Source organism: Spea bombifrons, chromosome 2 (assembly GCF_027358695.1).
Source record: "Spea bombifrons isolate aSpeBom1 chromosome 2, aSpeBom1.2.pri, whole genome shotgun sequence".
NCBI classification, from domain to species: domain Eukaryota; kingdom Metazoa; phylum Chordata; class Amphibia; order Anura; family Pelobatidae; genus Spea; species Spea bombifrons.
In genome coordinates this window covers 76,563,124-76,584,000 of record NC_071088.1, presented here as the reverse complement: position 1 = coordinate 76,584,000, position 20,877 = coordinate 76,563,124, and the positions used below count along the sequence as shown (strand labels likewise).

Genomic DNA, 20,877 nt, shown 5'->3' with positions numbered 1-20,877 from the left:
AGTGAAATGACTAACCACCTACTGCACAGCTGAACAACAGGAAACAAATGAATGAAATAAAAATCCCTCTTACGTCCGTGCCATATAAGCACACCTGTTGGGAGCGTCAAAGGGCTGCCTGCTCTCCCACAAAGCAAATTTTAATTACCTAAAGGCAGTCTCGAGGGGTGCTCAGCTCACGGGTGCATTCAGGAATAAAAAGGAGACAAAGTGACTGTCTAGCTCTGGAACAACTGAATGAGTTCCTTCGGAACACTGATTAACAAAAGTTCTGCGTACATGTGTTTCCAGAAACTATGGTTAATCAACTCTGAAGTATGCAGTGGTTTCTATTGTTTGTGTACCAAGTCAGGCAAGATTAGTGAAACATTAAGACATTCCCCAAGAGACATTAGCACCTCAGGGTTTAAACTACAATGGTGCCTTGTCAGCTAAAGGCAAAGCACCACTAAAAAGGTAAATCCTTGTTAGTCTCTCCTGCATGAAAGTCATCTCGCCACTTGAACTATACAATTTCCAGGGCCTTCTTGCAGGAGAAAATCTATGGCGTTTGCATTCTGTAGTGTATAAATAATTTGATTGATGATGGTTATCATGCAGTGCCAACAGATATAGTTGGCCCTTAACAAGTACAAAATAGTATACTTTACACAAAGGGGAGTTGTTACCTGAACAAGCTTTCCGTGAAAGTAGAGCAGGCAAACATAAGGAATTCAAGAAAGGCTGTGAAGTGCATAAAGTTATCATTTAAAATTAATAAGTAAAATAGTAATTCTAGAAAAGGCAGACAAAGTTGGTCAAGTGGTCATATATATTATATATATATATATATATATATATATAATATATATATATATAATATATATATATATATATATTATATATATAATATATATATATATATAATATATATATATATATATATATAGAGAGAGTATTGGCTCGAATATAGGCCGCACTTTTTTCCCCCACTTTAAAGTGGGGGTGCCGGCACGGGAGGTTGTCTAAGCGTATCGTCCGGACGGTCACCGGCTGCGGTGATGCGGGTAAACAGCTTCCGGGTTGTTTACCCGCATCGCCGCAGCCGGTGACCGTCCGCACGATGCGTTTTACCTCTGCCCCCAAGACTTCGGGGGGGGGGTAGAGTGGCAGCATATCTCGGGGGGGGGAGGAGGAGGACAGTGGCAGCATATCTCGGGGGGGAGGACAGTGGCAGCATATCTGGGGGGGAGGAGGACAGTGGCAGCATATCTCAGGGGGGGAGAGAGTGGCAGCATGTTTTTTTTGGTGCTTTTTTAAAGAAAAAAAACTTTTTCTTTAAAAAAGCACCAAACTTTTAGGGGGCGGCCTATATGCAAGCCAATACGGTATAATATATATATATATATATATATATATATATATATGTAATATAGACAAAAAACAAGCAGACTAGATGGGCCAGATAGTTATCTACTGTCAAACTGTCTCCATTTAACCCGAAGCAATAAATTGTATACTTGCATGTTTATAAATTCTACATAAACCATATAGTTTTAATCTTTTTTGATATGGGATACGTTCCACCACTGAACGACTACAGACCCCCAAAATGCATATCTTTGATTTTAAAGCCTACAGCAAGCTGTCAGTTTCTCTACTGACAATGTCTTAATTGAACATAATTGATATTAAAGTTGTGTTTCATTGAGCAGAGTATTATCCTGAAATCTTAGTCTGTGGTACTTAAGAATTAGATGGGATTGATCCAAGAAATACGAGGAAACCAAATCCATTTTCAGGGAAGCTTATGTTCCAGCTGTCAACATTTCTGAAATGCGATTCCTAGTTTAAAGTTGCTTTTGCCAAAAGTGAGTTTTAGATTTTAGCTGCATCCGTTTGGTTTTGGGATATTTATAATGACTTCTTACCAAACCTCAGTTCCACAAACTCAGTGAAATATTTTTAAGTGGTATTCACCGCAGGGCACAAAAAATAAAAGTCTAAATCGTTCTTTGAAGATGTTGCAACACACAGATCTCCTATTTATACTTTCTGAGAAATTGAAGTACTGTATGAATCATTTCTGACAGACACTTGAATTTTTTTTTTTGTGCGTGCTGTGCATATATGCAGGTTCTGACCAATCCTTAGGGTTGAGCAGCCCTTCCTACCGCACAGGTGCCTCATTAATGGTGTCCAGAGAAGGCTTTATATCACTTGAGAGTCTCATTTAGGGAATGCAGTGCAGTCCCATTGATTCAGCGCCTTCATAAGTACCATATTTGCTTGATCATAAGACAAGTTTTTTTTCAGAGCAAATGCTCTGAAAAATACCCCTCGTCTTCTAATCAAGGTCGTCTTCTAATCAGACCTCAACTATGTCCGACTATGAGACTAAGGGGACCTGGATCCTCCTGTCTGGTAACCTCAGCTGCTGCCAGCACTTACACCGGGCGTCTATCACAGAGCGTCGGCAGCAGCAGAGGTTGTCATCGCGCATACCTTCCCCGGCTGCCAGAGAGAATTCCCTGCAGCACTGCGGGGAATTCTCTTCTCTGCCAGCCGGCGAATGTCTGCTCGATGAACGCAGACAACCCCCCGCTACTGCCTGTACTTCTGCCGTAGCTTCTATGACACAGCACCGGCGTCACATGACCTTCCGGTGCTCATAGAAGTTCTGGCAAAACACCCGCTGCCCCCACCAGACACCAGGGAGTCAGAATCACTGGTAAGTAGGGGGGGGGTGTTATATGGGTGGCATAAGGCTTTTCTGGAGGCAGAATGCCCCATGATATGCCTTTTAGCCCCCTGTATGCCACTCTGTCTCCAGAAATGCCATCTTTTTGTTCTTCTGTCTTTCATTTTCTTTCTTCAACTGCATCTCTGCGGACATGACCTCCCGGCGAGCTTAGCAAGAATGGCAGCAATCGGGAACCCTCACAGAAGGTTATCTCCAGGCAAAATGGTGGACATTCTGGGCACACTCACTCCGCGATCCGCCAACCAAGGGAGGGTATGTCACTGGAAGCTCTGACATTTTTGCTGAAGTTCATGGAAGGTTATTTTCAGGCAAAATGGCAGAGCTTCTGTGTAGACTGTCTCCCTGATCCTACAATCAAAGAAGAGGATGTCAACGAAAGCGCCACCATTTTTGCTGAAGTTCACAAGAGGTTGTCTTTGGCAAAAATGGCAGAGCTGTCAGGCACACACTCTCCACGTCTCAAATCGGGGCAGAGGTTTTCACCACTTTTCTTGTGGAAGTTCACCAGGAAGTCATGTTCACCGAGTTTCAGACGAAGAAAGAAAATGGAAGAATAAGAAGATAAAAGAAGATTCTGGAGAAGAAGCAGAGCTGCGAGACAAGGAATCGGTTGGCAGAGAAGTTAGGGAGACATTCAGCCCACAAAAATCAAATTAAAATTCTTTGTTGCCGTTCCTTTTGCCGACTTTGTTGTAGTGGCAGAGACATCTCTCTGCCGCTATCAACAATCTGGACCCTCCTCTGTCTAATCGTGTGTAACAGTGTTCATTGTCATTCAAGGAATGCCCAATCACCTGTTCCCTTCAGGTAGGTGTCACTGTTGACCGGAAGTTGATTTGAGAACAGGAGAGCCTCAGCAGGGTCATTCTAGACCCAGCTGGGTTATCCCACTGCTGGCTGATTGCATATACTGCAATCTGCAATGCAGGGCTATGTCACCATGACATCACAGGCATAAAAATGTATGCCAGAACCCCAAATGGATCTTGAGCTTTACTGCCCTGGAAACAGTGCAAAAACCCAAAGCCCTTAAGTCAATTGTATTAAAAAGATTTAATATGGGGTAATATTTATACCATATTACATCTAGATGTGACCCTCTGGAAGATCAAAAATGTGACTAATCAGGAGATGTTGCCGAACATAAATTGGGTCATTGTTCAGCTGTGGCACCTATAGTATAGAAGACTGCAAGATTCAAGGTTGCAAAAAATGTTTATTTTTCCATTTTAGTATAGGGTTTTTTGATCTACTATCATAATAATTATGTTTTATGTATTTCTACTATTTTAAAAGAAGGCCCTACTTCCCCAAAAATGATGTATAATTTGTGTGGCTTTATCAAATATGAAAAAGGGGAGTAGTGGTTTAATAAATATTTTGGTATTTTGGTTATGCAATCCCCATAGGCTGAAAGGGTTAAAAATGGAAGAAAGCTGCAATAAAACATTACATTCTAAGTACAAGATAACGTTGCTGTCTAAACAAACATTTAAATTTTATGCCACTATACAGTTAATATAACTTAGCAAACATACAACCAAATGGAAAATATCAATGATTTCTGTCAAGGTGAATACTTGTACTTTTTTTTCCCCATCTCTGATAAATATTGTAAAGTGCTCATGTTTGCTTGGCACAACCACAAAGTATAGCAACAAAATATAAATAGAAACTACCCAACAGGAAGAGTGGTTTAGTATCCACAGCTTGTTCCAAATCTCCTGACATAAATTTGGCTGAGACGATTCCAAATGAACACTAAGTGGCCAAATTACCATACAGCTCAACACAGCCAGATGATTGATGGCAAGGGTAGCTATGCGACTATGACATTGTTTAAACAGTCGTATTTGGAGAATAATAAACCTTTTAAAACACTTCCTAATGCTAATTAAAATAAATAAATCAAAGTACAATGTTTCATATTAAGAGGTCCTTCCTTTCTTTGTTTTCAAAACTCTAATTTATTGTTAATGGCAATGCACATGGACTTATATACTACATTAAATACACTTAACAGAGATTGCTAATCTTAAACGCCAAATAATAATTTCCAGCAGTCTGTCCTGATCCATACACGTAGCTGGGTCAAATATGTAAAATATGTCTTGGTACTTAAAATGGTTGGGCCACGTTTCTCCCCATAGGATGGTTGATCTATTTTCATATTTTTCATAGTAGCATATCGGTGACAACCTTAGAAACAGTATACACTTTAACGGAAACCAATATATTTTGTTTTCAGGACAAGTTAAGCAATTTGCTTGGACAAAATGTGCCTTTCATAACAATGTATAGTGGTAACCCCAACCCTCAAACATAATTTTCCCAAAAACTCCAAACTAAAGTAGTTTTTAAAAGCTCATGGAGACCATGTAGACAACAGTACACAATTTAAGGCATTTTAGGCACATAAAGTGTCATGCACATGTCCACAAGTATCCCAGTGCACCTGCTTTTGGGGGCTACAACTCCTGTCTACCTAGACATTCTGGTAATGTTACCTGGCTAAAAACTACAAAAGCTTATCTGTCCACTCTAGAAGAATAATAACAATATGTTGTATTTATTTCCCCCTTTTTATAGAGAGGGACAGATGGGTTTGGGAAGTGGTTACAAATAGTGATTTGTGTGGTAGCAGGGATCTGGGCTTTTGCCAGTATGCCAGCCAGCTGATGTCATAATAGATCAGCTGGCGGCATGCAGAACCAGGGCTACCATCAGGGGGTACAACCATTACAGTTGTAAGGGGCTTGCCTGTCTTGACTGAGATCAACTCTCCTGATTGGATGAGAGTTCAAAAGCCTCTCCTGAATGTCCGAGTTCCTCGACATGGAGCTCAGTGTACGCTGCAGCCAGCAGCAGATAAGAAACCCATTGTGTGCGTATTTGACTCTGTCAGTTTGTGTGACTGTGTGTGTGTGTGTAATGTCTAGTGATGGAGGGGGTTGTCTGAAACTGCTCATATCTGGTAATAGAGTGGGTTGATTGAGACTGCTCATGTCTGATAATGGATGTATGTATATTATAATATTATTAAATTTGAGATCAGCACATTTCCCATGGTTTCCTAATAATTTCTGTAATATAAAATGTTTTTTATGCGTAGATGACCGTTGCCGGCCCCGCTAGACACAAGGATTCTGCATTGGTAAGTCGTGGGGGGGGGGGGGGTCGGGGTGGCTGGGCGCTGGCAGCATATCTGTCCTACTATCCAATGACCTACTTGTCCCTTAAGTCCACCATGCTTTAAAAGGTCAAGTCTCTAAATTAATTTAATAAAGGTGGTAAAAGCATTAGAAACAGAGTTTGACCACAGATAAGAACCATTCAGTCCATCTGGTCTGCCCGTTTTTTCCTGATGTAAAGACTCAAACTTTAACCAGTCCTCTATATCATCATTGGGATAGCTTTATGCCTATCCCATGCATGTTTCAATTTCCTCACTGCATTAACCTTTACTACTTCTGTTGGGAGACTGTTTCACTTATCTACCACCCTCTCTGTAAAGTAAAAGTCTTTACATTACATGTAAACCTCAGACCCTCTAGTTTTAGATTATGACTTCTTGTCCTTACATTACTCACCTTTCGAAATAAGCTTTCCTCCTGAATTGTTTTAAATCCCTTTTTTATTTACTTTAATTTACTTTTTTTATCCTGAAAACTATTTATCATTTTGTACCCCTCCTGAAATCTCTCCAAAATGTCAATGTTCTTCTGGAGATGGGGTTTTTGGAACCATACACAATGCCCCTCCAGTGCTATTTTGTGCCTTGGGGGTTTTACATGCCAAGTGCACCACTTTATTTTTATCAATATTAAACTGCAGCTACCACACTCTCCACAATTCTTCTAATTTACTTAAATCTCTTGCCATTTGGCATCTATCTTTTGTATTATCCCTAATAAATACATGGGTCCCAGTAATGATCCCTGAGATACCCCACTAATAAAACATTCTTCTAAATATAAACCATTATCAATTCAACTATTTCGACATCCAACCCCAAACATTGCAATTTGCTTGCTAGAACACTACCATATTATACCATAAGTGATGCACACTTTTTATGTGAGGCTCCATTTTCACTTATCAGGACCATTTTTATAATGACAAGTTTCTGTTTCCTTAAGGAAGATTAGACTTCCCTGTGTTAAAAGATGAACACCCCGTCCCCCCAAAGTCAGCAAAGTATACAGACAGGTGAACTGTGGGTCAGAAGTACATGTATGCCTTTAGGTGAAGAATATACTCTACCTAGTAACCTCCTGTATTTACACAGAAAAAGGATAATTTTGTCACAGATCTACTTAAATTATTCTTTTTCTAGCCCATCTTGGTTTAAGAAAAACTGCCCATTTTGATTAATGGAATCGACTGCTGTAATTTCAGCATGCAATGAGGAAGAGTTTTAACAAATATTCTTTCCGTACACTCCGTTTGCTTACCTGTTCTGCACCCACCATGCTGATAGGCTTGCATTTAAAGAGGTGGTTGATGAATTTTGGAATAAAAGAACTAAAAAAGTAAGAAGAATTGAATTAACATGCTTCTTTTTCACAAAAGAATTAGACACAAAATTATGTAACAATGCATAATGAAAATGTAATAGAATTACTACATTTGGTTTAACCATTTCACTATATAGTACTGTCCATTAACATAAGGCACTTAACAATTCCCCTGCAAAAGTCAAACAAAATAATGTAATAGCATTACACTGGCACACATAAGCATATAGTACATAACAGTTTTATATAATAATATTTTTTCATCCTCTAGCGTTAAAGAAGGCTACAAAATTTAGATGGTATTTAGATGGTAAATAAAATCAGCAACAAAGTGAAAATAAACCTATATAAACCGTTCATCCAAATGCATACTAGAAAGCCTATCTATAGCTGTAACTTCTCCTTAAATACATATGGTCTCCATTAAAAAAATGTAATTTAATAGTGGCATTGTTGCTATATTTAGAACAGTATAAAATGAATACAGATAGGATTAATTTCCTTTGTATATAAAAAGCAAATATTGAAAATAAAATAAACTTTACAGAAATAATGCCAAGCACTTAACGAGGTAAAACGTGGCCTGAGAGAGCAAACAGCCGAAGGAAAGATGGAACTTGCCCAAACTGCACAGGAAAGGCTACATGATCCAGGTGCGTAAATAAGCCCTTAGGCACACAATGAACACCTAAAACAGCTGGACTTTTCCTATAGAGCAACTTGCAAACAAATACATTATTTAGAGAAGGTTTGAGAGATTTGATAAATGATAAACACACTGTCCCTTTAAGTGCTCTGCAAACAGTCATGCTTGTACTGTAACACTAGGCAAATAAAAATATGGTTAAGCAGACATTTAAATGCAGGTGGAATATTCCAAGAACGTTGCTGAAATGTGGCTACTGCCCCTGCATATATATTTAAATATTTTCTTTTTAATATATATTAGATCAGCATCACATTTCCCAGGGGACTGCTTTGTCATTTGAAGCTTACATCCTTCTCTCACATTGGTACAAGACACCTGCTCTCTTTTGATGCACCTCTCCTAGTGTCGCAGAAACGTTTTCTAAGCTTCATATATGGTGGCTTATCCTTAGCATGGGTCCTTCTTGAATAATGGAAGGAAAACTCCATTGCCCTATAGCACACACATGCAATTATCTCAACATACAAGAAAAACATTGTTAGCCATTACGGAACACAACCAGGGTTTGCCCAGAACACTTGAAGAACACTAAACACCCTCACATTTCAGAAGAGGAAGCGTTTTACTTGGTTTGCTCACTAAAGGCCTTATCCTCACACCCCTTTGGAAGGGATATCAGTATTGCCGGTGCATATGTGCATAGCTGATGGTGCTGCTCTAGTAGTGTTTCTGAAGTCGGAGGAGCAGAGATATTATAATTTAAACCGCAAGGATCCATTTAAAAGTTCACATGTTGCCATAATTTATGGAACTCACTGTCTATATGGTTATGATACATACACATAATAAGAAAATAAGAAAAAAGCAACATTCCAGGTTGTAAGCAACTTACTTTGCAAACTTAATGCAGAACTGAGTGAAGTACTTTCTGGTTGAGGCGAGGTTATCTCTAATAATGGGAACATTCTGCTTGACATGAAGAATGATGGAGGTAACGTAAGGACTTTGATCCCCCACATGTTCCACATTTTGCCACTGCATCTGTATGGCAACATATAAGGAAATGTAAACAAGGGCATATACAATTACATCTGGTCACCTAATTCTAAGCTAAACACCATGAAACCCATTAGTATATATAACCTGGTAGACGAGGCAGACAGTGGTAGGTTAATTTTCTCATCATATTTAATTAAGGAATTGAGTAGCGAGGATCGTCTTAATCATCCAAAATTCACAAGGAACATAGAATTTCATTGCTCGGAAACAGGACAAGCCCAAAGGAACTTTTCCCACTGGGGCTCTGCTAACCCTGCATAATGTAGTTCAATTGATGGCATGGTTTGCAAGGAATCTCCACACTACTGGTGATTACACTGATTACGTTGATTAAGAAGTGACAGCGTGTTCTTCCTTAATGTCACAGGCCTGTGACCTATCTACTCTTTCTCTGCGACTTGTATTTAACGTTTACAGCCGAAACTCAAAATATATATATATATATATATATATATATATATATATAAAAGGGATTGTTGTCACTGTTAAGATTCCTACTTGTTAACGGCAGTCAGCAAATCTGCACATTAATGATCCTGAAGGTTCAGACAATTTCTGGTGGCCCAATTTTAACTTTAGGTCCTAATTAGGTTGGAAATCCTTAAATACACTAACAAAACAGTACAAATTCACCCTGTTAATGTCATCACTGTTACAGTAAGATTAAAAGGCACTGTTAACTTACATTTATTTAAAAAATGGGCATATTTCTAGGGTAATGAGCCCTGATTATGCACTATACAAGGCTAAGTAATTTATTTTAGGTCTCTAAAGCCCAATGGGCTTAATTGTAGTGTCTCTGATTACAACACAGTAATTTAGGTCACTTTCCGTTGCCAATTTTTTTAATCCTAAAATATTTTCATCTTACATTAATAAAGTTGCTGGAAAATAATAGTCCTTTTATTGTACCTTTTTTCGACTCAGAGTAGGAGCAGCTTGAAAAGTCATTAATAGCAAACTGAACTCTACTGTGACTGTTTTGTCCCTGTCAGAATTCATTTTCTCATCAGGCCTCAAAAGTTTCACTCTTCTTGTATTTTCCTTGGGAATGTTCCAGGTAGTTTTCAACTAGTTATCTTTAGCATGCATTACATAAAATAGAAATAGCATCTGCTATTGCTACCTCCTGCTTGTAATCTGACTAGTATGTGTCTATTTGTCCAGGTACAGATCAATAAATGACACACAAAGTCAGGGGCTCAATCATAAAGAACTGAGATTTCAAAAACAAATAATTCCACAGACCTACAGAGGTAGGAGTAAATAAGGGGGCTAAGGAGAGTGGCACAGGAGGGGAGTTGGGGCTAGACCTTCTGCTCTAAGAAATTGAGAAAGTTCAATTAGAATTGCATTTAAAAATACAGGTAGATAGCTTATTTAAGCATATATCCATATAACCCATTGAACGGAGACCAAGGCACAGCATTTTCTCACATGCTGAAATAAAGGTAAAAATATAACTTAAACATCGAATGTGTATGAGATAAACTAGACAGCTAGCCCATAAATATCTAGCCCTACACTTCCTATACATGCTCAGCAGCAATCTTATTGAAGAGCAGCAGGTATTCTATTTATTTCTATTGAACATGCTCGAGATGCATACTGAGGTAAGCCCAACATTTTGGTAGTGACAGCTGGGTAGGAGTTAAATGAGTCAGTCTCATTTTCTAATTCCAATAACTATTAGCTGCAATTGTCCATGTGCAGTAAAATGTGCTGGCATCCATGCAAAACAATATGCACTCAACACGACACTAGGGCTGCACTGCTCAGTAAAGAGGGTATCGCTCTTAGGAACGGGTCTGTTCAGGCAGCAGATACACAGCAGATGGGTCAGTACTAAGTGTGCCATTGAAATTACCTTTTTGGAATGGAATGCAAATGCTTTGTGTGATAGAATAAATAATAATAATAAACTTGTTTTCTCATGCACAGCTTACTTCAGTGTTACATAGTTACATAGGCTGAAAAAAGACATGCGTCCATCAAGTTCAGCCTTTCCTATATCTGTTAATTTGTTGCCGTTTGATCCAAAAGAAGGCAAAAAACCCCGGCTTCGCTCTTTCCAATTTTGCACTAACCAGGGAAAAAAATTCCTTCTTGACCCCAAAATGGCAGTCAGATTTCTCCTTGGATCAATAAGCTGTTTCCCCATAATTAAAGATTATATCCCCGAATATTATGTTTTTCCAGGTATCCATCCAGTTGCAGTTTAAACGTCTGTACAGACTCTGATAAAACTACCTCTGCAGGCAGAGAATTCCACATCCTTATTGTCCTTACTGTAAAAAACCCTTTCCTCTGCTTTAGTCTAAATCTCCTTTCTTCCAGTCTAAATGCATGACCACGTGTCCTATGCATAGTCCTGTTTATGAACAGATTTCCACACAATGGTTTGTATTGGCCCCGAATATATTTATATAACGTTATCATATCCCCTCTGAGGTGACATTTTTCTAAACTAAACAGATTTAAATTAGTTAACCTTTCTTCATAACTATAGTGCTCCATTCCTTTTATTAATTTTGTGGTGGAAATACCTTGGAAGGATATAACAGTTCCCAACTCCTGGGTGACCTTTGACCTTGTAATTCTTACATTTATATCACAGTCTTCAGTGCTTGAATTATGTTTACTGGCAGTAGAAGGGATTACGTACATTTTAAATATGCTACAAATTGTCTTAACGCCTTGGCAATGACACTGGATCAATGTCCAGAAGAGTACTGCTAGATCTAAAGTGAAAATGTACAAGCTATTCCAAGAGACACCAAATGATTTGCAGAATGTTTCTGCCCCTGAGATACTGGTTTGACAAACTAATTATAGGACAGTGGTGGGACACACGTGGAATATCTCCTTTTTCACGTAACATTTTCATCAACCTATCCCAATGATGCAAAAAGCAGGATCATGTTTACTTTGCGTGATGATTAAATCTTCAGTGAAAAAAAGCGTAGACTGAGGCATAGATCTACCATGTTGAGAAACAGGCTATGAGCTGCGTATAGGTCATGTTTTTGTGCGTAAAAAAAGGCGTGCGTGTGTGTGTGAAATATGCAGCAATAACTTAGGTAAAAGAAAAAATAAAATTCACAATTTGATAGCAAAGTCAATTTACATTTATATTCTTGCACCTACCTTGCTCATTGCCGTAAGAGCTGGATCACAGGCTGAATCCAGATCTTGCACAAGAAGCTGGATACTGTTTGAGATAACGCTAAAAACAAAATGGTGATATCACTGTTCACTGTACAAATATAAATTACACAAGGATTCCATAGACAACATACTATATTCAAGTACAAAATATTCACTTTTAGTATGATTATAAAAATATAATAGTGTATAATGTAATATACATTTTAGCACATTTAGGATCACAGTAACGACATGTATTAATTAGATTACTTTGATAAGGTTACATTAACATTTTCTGTGCAGCAAATTGCTGTAATTAATCGTATAATTAAGGACTACATAAAGTTTATCTCAACTAATCTAAGTTCATTGTGCTGAAATTAACTATATGTTAATTAACAATATGTCAGCACTGGAATTCCCTTGATTTACAAGGCATTTCTCAACCTTTATTTGGGTTTTGATGTTAAAATATTGGAATGGGTAAGGCAATGGTTCAGTGACAGGAGACAGACTGTTGTAGTTATTTGGAAATATTTAGGAAGGTCTTGCTAGTAGTGGGGTACCTCAGGGATCAGTATTGAGACCCATTACTTTTGGCAATATTACAAAATGGTAAAATATATATAAAAGGCGTGCATTGGGGCAGGTATTCCTGGTGGAACAAGTAAAATGACAAAATATTTAAGTAAATGAATTGTCAAGAATGTGGCAGCTGTAGTTTAATGTTGATAAATGTAGGATATTGACATATTGCAAGTGTTCAGAGGATGGCTACTAAAATTGTGAATTGTGAAAGGGATCGCAGTAAGCACAGCTTGGAGGAGGATTTACCAAAGAAATGGTAGAATAAGCGGTCATGATCTACAGTGGCTTGCAAAAGTATTCACCCATTTTTCCTATTTTGTCGCATTACAACCTGGACATACACAAAATAGCCAAAAGTGGTGAAGTTTAGAAAATAACATGCACAACTATTTTGTATATGTCCGTTATATTAAATCCAAATAAAAATATTCTTATTCTAGGATTCGATGCAACAAAATAAGAAAAACCAAGGAAGGGTGAATGCTTTTGCAAGGCCCGGTGAAAATAGAGGGTCAGAGGTTTAAATGTAATTTAAGGATGTTTTACTTTACTGAGAGTGGTAGATAAATTCCCAGCAGAAATGGTAGAGGCTAATACAGTGAGGGGATTTAAAGATGCATGGGATAGGCATAATGTTATCCTGAATCTAGGATCACATACTGATTTAAGGTCTATACATTATAAAAAAATAGACAAATGTTGCTACGTAACTTAATGCTTGTAAAACAAAATTTCATTTCAAAGTGCATCACGTGTATTCATTTTTAGGGTTATGGTGACAATCCCTTTGGTAATTTTACCTTCCTGCCTATGTTTTATACTGTGGTGAATGCACCATGGAAGGGCATAACTGGCTCCCCTCTTTTCTTCTGTTTTTAACATGAATGTAAGTAGGTAGTCAGGTTAACTTTAGTGGTTTAACCTGAGCTTTCCATAGAAAGCGGTGGGTCACTTCAAAATTTGCTGAATCAACCACACTGTAGCTACAGAAGAAATTAGATAAGCTCACGTGCTGAAAGTGTCCATCTCTCCAGTAAGGTTAATTCTGTCGGTCAGGGTGATATCTACTTTTTCTTTCAGCTTCTCTTCAAGCTGTTAAATGACATCAAGAAAAATCATTAGGAGATAATATCAGTTATTCTCTAGAGGCCTGTCTGTAATTGAATATGTGCTGTGTGCACGTTTGCTTACACATTAACTCGCTGCATATTTCCACATTTTTGCAACGTGCTGTGTTTTGGTGGCTTCATTTGCTAGTAACAATACATCAATCTGGCCATTTGATATTGCAAATTCCAACAGGACCCCACTACTTATGGGAGATCAAAAAACACAGTTCTTGCACACTTTAGCTCTGCCTAGTCTTACACACATATTCAAATCTTTTAGTGCATGCTCAACTATAGTAAAATCAGTATAAACAAGAAGCAGCATATATTCAAAACCTGCGGTTAAGTCTAAAACATGGAAGATTCTTAGACTAGAGCAACATCAAGAATCTCCAAAAGAGTTCCATGTATACACCAACATTAACAAACAAACCAAATCTGAAAATAATTACTGTAAGTCTTTCCCTACACATAACCCTATGACAAACTACCGTAAATAGATTTTTAAAGGTCTTCTCCCACCTACTCTGCTTAATTTACCACTTTGGTAGCTAAATGCAATTATCATTCCAAATTACTGCTGAATACGCAATCCCTTCCCAGAAATAATTGAATCATGTAATCAATGTAAACTTTTGCTTCACCCCAATAATTTGTGTAAGGGGCATTTTGTCATGTGTAAAAATGTTGCCTAGACAACTGAAACACTTTGTGTTGTTTTATGTGATTAAACCTTAAGAAGAAATTTGCTAAGGGTTTGGCTTTTATTTTAACTTATTATTATGAAGGGTTTTAAATATTTTTAAAACCAGACCAACACTTTCAAATATAATTTTTTACGATTATTGTTTGCCTCTAAATTGTAAGGTTAACTTTAATTCTGTTTTCATGCAGGAGTATGGATGCATACTACAAATGCTGACCAGCTTTCACTGCACCTGTAACCTTTTACTTCCTGGGATTACCAACTCAAACTTTGTTTCTTAGGTTTCACATGTTGTTTCAGATTATATACAGTCACTGGCCACTTTATCAGGTACACCTTGCTAGTACCGGGTTGGAGCGCTTTTTGCCCTCAGAACCGCCTTCATTCTTCGTGGCATACTTTCTACAAGGTGCTGGTAACATTCCTCAGAGATTTTGGTCCATATGGACATGATGACATCACGCAGTTGGGGAAGATTTGTCGGCTGCTCATCCATGATGCAAATCTCCTGTTCCACCACATCCCAAAGGTGCTCTATTGGATTTAGAGCTGGTGACTGTGGAGGTCATTGGAGTACAGTGAACCCATGGTCATGTTCAAGAAACCAGTTGGTGACGATGTGAGCTTTGTGACATGGTGCAATTTCAGAAAATGGGTACACTGTGGTCATAAAGGGATGGACATGGTCAGCAACAATACTCAGGTAGGCTGTCGCATTTAAACGATGTTCAATTGGTACTAAGAGGCCAAAAGTGTGCCAAGAAAATGTCCCCCACACATCACACCACCACCAGCAGCCTGAACCGTTGATAGAAGGCAGGATAGATTCATGCTTTCATGTTGTTTACACCAAAGTCTGACCCTACCATCTAAAGGTTGCAGCGGCAATCGAGACTCATCAGACCAGGCAACATTCTTCTAGTCTTCCATTGTCCAATTTTGGTGAGCATGTGCGAATTGTAGCCTTAGCTTCTATTCTAAGTTGACAATGTGAGTGGCACCCGTTGTAGTCTTCTGCAGCTGTAGTCCATCTTCTTCAAGCTTCAACATGTTGTGCAGAAATGGTATTCTGCATACCTTGGTTATAACATGTGGTTATTTGAGTTACCGTTTACTTTGTCATCTTGAACCAGTCTGCCCGTTCATCTCTGACATCAACGAGGCATTTTTGTCCACACAACTGCCGCTCACTGGATCTTTTCTCTTTTTCTGACCATTCTCTAAACCCTAGAGATGGTTGTGCATGAAAATCCCAGTAGATCGGGTAGCACCAACAACCATGTCACGTTCAAAGTCACTTAAATCCCCTTTCTTCCCCATTCTGATACTCGGTTTCAACTTCAACAAGTTGTCTTGACGACATCTCCATGCCTAAATGCATTGAGTTGCTGCCATGTGATTGATGTATTAACTATTTGTGTTAACAAGAAATTGAAAAGGTGTAGTAACAAAGTGGCCAGTGAGTGTATATGTATGTGTGTCATATCACCTAACCAGCTTGTTTCCTATAGTACCTGGTTGGAACTGTAGCGTACAACTTCATTTTTGTAAAACGGTTTGCCAAGTTTTTCATATACATACACATTCTGAGATGGCAACACAATTGCCTGGTCCATTAGCAGTCTGTACTCACCTGCTGGGTTGTTGCTAAGCAATACTCGGCTGTACTCAAGATACTACAGATTAGGCACAGTTCCTCTGTGGTGAACTTGGCCACTTCAGAGCCCTCCTTTTCCTTCAGAAGACTGCTGATATTAAGCCCACCACTGCTGCTGGTGGTCCTGGTGGAGTGACAGAGAATAAGAGATGCTGTTGTTTTTAAGATAGCAAGAACACATACATTGCCTGATCAGAGACAATAAAACTAAAAGGGTTCATGATTAATGTTAACAATAGTGTGTTTATACAAATTCTCTACTTCACACTCCCAGATTCAACCATGTAATTTCTTCCAGTAAAGTCTGGTGTCTCAGGCCTGAGTCATGAGAGTTAATGTGGTTTTGTATGTTTCACCTCAGTCACCGTAAAAGCTTTCTTTGAGATGGCCGCTTTCCTTGCATGTACTCCACACATATTTGTTTTGGAAGCAACTAGTGTTATTCATTTTTTGTTTTTTGAAGTGCAAAGTCCAGGTATAGGCAACAGCTAACAAGAAAGAAAATAGGTTTGGAGAACATGTCAGAGGAAAGGAATCTGACTAGTGTCCTAATGCACGTAAAGGAGAAACATACACCTTCTCGATTACCACAATAATCCTCACATCCCCTTGACAGAAATAAAGATTTACAGGACTGAAGAGTAACTACTACATTTAGCAACAGCCATGGCATGCATGCACGAAAGCAGCCATTCATCTGTAAGGAAACATAGCCGACTGTGTCGCTTCCTTAAAGAGCTGTTCATATGTGAAGAATTTACAAGCCAGCTGAGCACAGAGACATTTATAAGGTGACACCCGGAGCAGACGCAGAGGAGGCTAACTTTATACTGCTGTAAGACTGCTCTCTTTCTGTACTAAAACACCAACATATGGCAGGCCTTCAGTCCTGCAAATGATCCATAATGTTTAGATGAACCATCTGCTACATGTTCAATCTGAACAGAAAGACAAAATCCCTATATATTGAAGGTTTATACCTTTTGGATGTGCCAGGCAGGAAAAATATAGCAGTTTTCTTGGGATTTTTATTGGCTGGGGATACGTACATTCACAGAGCCATTTTGTGTTAGCAATCATGAATACACACTGTTTTATCTGTTTAAAAAAGCAAGTACTTGTTTTTTGTTTTGTTTTTTTAAAATAAATGTATGGTTTGTTCCTTAAGAGATAATTGACTGTTTAACCAATTATAAGATACAGTAGAATACAATTTGGCTTGTAAATTGGCTGTAAAATATATTATATGTATTATATATCTATATAATATATATTATAAATATAATATATATATATATATATATTTACATTTCTAATTATGTTTGAACAGAAGGGTGAGATAGCCAGTAAAGGTCTGTGTAAAAGTTATTCTATAACTACAGATGAGTCTGTGATAGTCTTTGTTGTTTTAAGCTGGTAATTAGTGGATATAACCTTAATTTGTTTAGTCTTGATTGGTGGTGTCATCATAGGGGTGGTTGAAGGTGTAAGGAAATGCCTATATATTGCTTGTGCACACTTGATATGGTTGCCTCCTGGAGAGACTGAAATGTCGATGAGAAATAAAACACGACAATAATTCCTCAAAGAAATCTGGGGAGTGCTTCAATAGTGATTATGTATATTCACATATTCACACAACACATATACACAACTTTTACTAAATAGAAAAGGCCTATAATCCAGTATTCTCTCGCAGATAGGCCTCTTTGCAGATAACCCTCCGAAATAGCCAGCTCTTAGAATGGCTAAATAAAGACTGTTCCCTTCTGGAACATATAAACTGGTCTATATTTGACAAATATATTTGTTTTACTTTCTATCACTCTGCCCTTTATATGATCTAGAGCAAATATTTGGTGTAGCATTCCTGCAGCTATAAATGTTAAGTAAACCAAGAAGAGTTGGAAACACCGTGAATCACCCATGATAAAATCACAAGTTTTCCCGATACACAGAAAGCTACAAAAAGCCTATTTTATCAAGATTGCCGTAGCAAAAATAATCACATGAATACAATAATAGTTCCTTAAAAAGAAAAAAATATAAACGTTGCCTTGAAAAAATGTTACCCATAAAAGTGTGGATAATGCAGTACCCTACAGATAGTAGCAACAAAACAAGGAATCAATATAAATATTGGGCATGCCATCCCACCATACGGCCACATAATGCTTAGCCCGCCACTGTATCAAAGTGTCTAATCCTAACATGGCTGTTTTTTGTTATCATGGAGCTGAATTAGTGGGACTGTTTTGATTCTTAATCAACTGAGACTATTCTGCAGCTCAAAGCCCTCTATGGCCCTACAGACAGTGAACAGAATTATCATCTGTACACTGTTCTAACCAAATCATTATACAATGCATGTTTTAAATCTGTTTGACTCTCAGCAGCTGGTTTTTAACCTATTACTGTAAAGGTTGTTTCCTGTGATACACATTTTAATGAGACTTCAAAACTATTAATTACCCATAAGGGAAAATATTTAACATTGGAGAATAATGGTTTTTAGCAAGAGAAATGTTAATCATGCAACACATTTTGAGTAAACTTACTTAGGAAGGTTACCAGAAAGAATTTTCCAGGCATATTCCCGCAGGTATTTCTGGAATATTGTGGTGAGGGCAATCATAGGCTCCCCTGTACTGAGCTGTGAGCACTGCACCATGCACTTCTTGTAATAGACAAATAGGTCAGCACAGCTTGGAAGGACAGCCCCAGCATCTTCTGAAGTTGACTTTGGAGGACCTTGGGCTTTAAAATCTCCAACGAAGCGGTCAATTAATTCACCCAGGTTTCTAAAATAAATAAGTACAATTAAAATATATTATAAATGTATTTTATCATTTTACAATCACCATGGTTATGAGTGAACCAGCTGCAATTTGGGTTATGAGCACTGGAGAGAGCAAGTAAAAATCAACTCACCCACTTTACCCTTCATTGTGAAGAGGCAACCCCAGTAATTTCTTGTGGGATAGCTTCAATGCTCAAACTATACATTATTCAGGGCTAGCTCAGACTTTCTTCCAGGAAAATAATTTATCAGTATCAGTCCTTAATAATTCACAGGAAAGTCAATGCACTCAAACTTATTTACAAACCGAGAGTTTAGCAAATACTGATCCTGAATGTCAAAATGATTCTATAGTTTTGGATGTACAATCAATACAGTATGAGACTGATAGTACCATAAGTGTGATTGACAAAGAATATTAACGCTGAACTCCTTAAAATCAGCCCATGTAAGAGAAAAGGGATAACGACTCCTGCCCTGTTAATCTGTCATAAAATAAAATAATCCACGATGACACCATAGACTCTCATGCAAAAATATCAAAGTCTGCCCATTTTTCTTGATGTAAAGATTCAGACCTTAACCAATCCTTGGTCTTGTCTTAGATTCAGCGCAACTTTATGCTCATCCCATATATGTTTAATCTCCTTCACTTTATTAGTATACAACACTTCCGATGGGAGGCTGTTACATTCATCTAACTATTACAAGGTGTTAATCACCAGTAATTCCTAATTAAAAAGTGCATAACGAGTTACTGATATCTGCCTCTTCATAAAGAAGATATACTGTCCAACTAGTACTCCAGAACTGTTAAACTATGGACCAAAACCTAGTGAAAAAAACTCATCATATAACATCATGGATAGATAGCAAATGAGATAGATGGGTGTTTTACCAACAATCCTGAGTCTGAATGGGATTGGTATCTCTAAATTACAAACAGAGCATTACCAAAGACAACAGTATGCAATATACACATTTCAAAGTTAACATTGGCCTCTTTTCTTGCCGACTACTGTTGTAGGTGAAGTGTAGACATTTGCCGATCTTCCTAAGGCAATGCAACAGTACTATTAGAGACAATGCACATATGTACAAACTAGGCAGCACAAGTGTAATAACATGTAACACTGAGATTTGTGGAATTCCCAGACCACTACTACAACCAGAACATAAAAATACTTATACGGCAAGAAAAAGACATGATCAGCAAGCAGGAGATAAATAAATCTAAAAAAACATCATGCCCATGGCACATACCAAGTGCTTGCAATGGCTACAATGTTATTACTAATCTAATTATATTTTGTCCATTTCAGTACATCAGAAAAAAACCCACAAAAGAACATCTGGAATATCTACTAAGCAGAGGATGCCGGCTACAATGCAGGAAATCCCATAACAGCTGAGATGAAGGTAAGTGCTGGCAGCCATTTCCTAAACTTCTAGCTACTGTAGGCAATGAGACTCAGGTTTCAGGCCGAACCCTGCAGTAGTGAGTTCAACTTCAAATATCTCTCTCATAGATTGGACCCTGCAAGAACCACTTTTCCAATATTGTATTAATCTCAACAGTTACAAGGCTGCTTATTTGCAAGTCAAGGAATACATATGCAGGATAAGTGATGTATCATTATACCAGACACTATGCGCCAACACTAATGTGAATAACACATCTAGCAAAAACATATTTTTTTTTGATGTATGAGAAGCAGGCCTTCCTGCCGTGGAAAAGGAACGCTCGGTAATAATAGGTCCCATAATATACTATATTGCTGAGAAAGCACAGTCTTAGTATAGTTATTTTCCACAAACATCAAAAAACCCAAAGATCCATGTCTGGAAAAATTCAACACTTTCCACATTTTCCCCCACTCCACTCCACTCCAGCCACTATGG

At 38.1% G+C, this 20,877-nt stretch overlaps 1 protein-coding gene across 1 annotated transcript in view; it reads right to left on the bottom strand.

Moving 5' to 3' along the window:
- Positions 1–20,877, bottom strand: part of VPS53 (VPS53 subunit of GARP complex) — a 79,499-nt gene that overhangs the window by 7,569 nt on the left and 51,053 nt on the right. Inside the window, exons 14-19 of the mRNA XM_053454860.1 lie at positions 18,734–18,976; positions 16,152–16,299; positions 13,713–13,795; positions 12,116–12,194; positions 8,802–8,950; positions 7,198–7,267 (exon numbers count right to left, since the gene is read on the bottom strand). Coding sequence (XP_053310835.1) covers positions 7,198–7,267; positions 8,802–8,950; positions 12,116–12,194; positions 13,713–13,795; positions 16,152–16,299; positions 18,734–18,976 — 772 coding nt within the window. The remainder of the gene's footprint in view (positions 1–7,197; positions 7,268–8,801; positions 8,951–12,115; positions 12,195–13,712; positions 13,796–16,151; positions 16,300–18,733; positions 18,977–20,877) is intronic.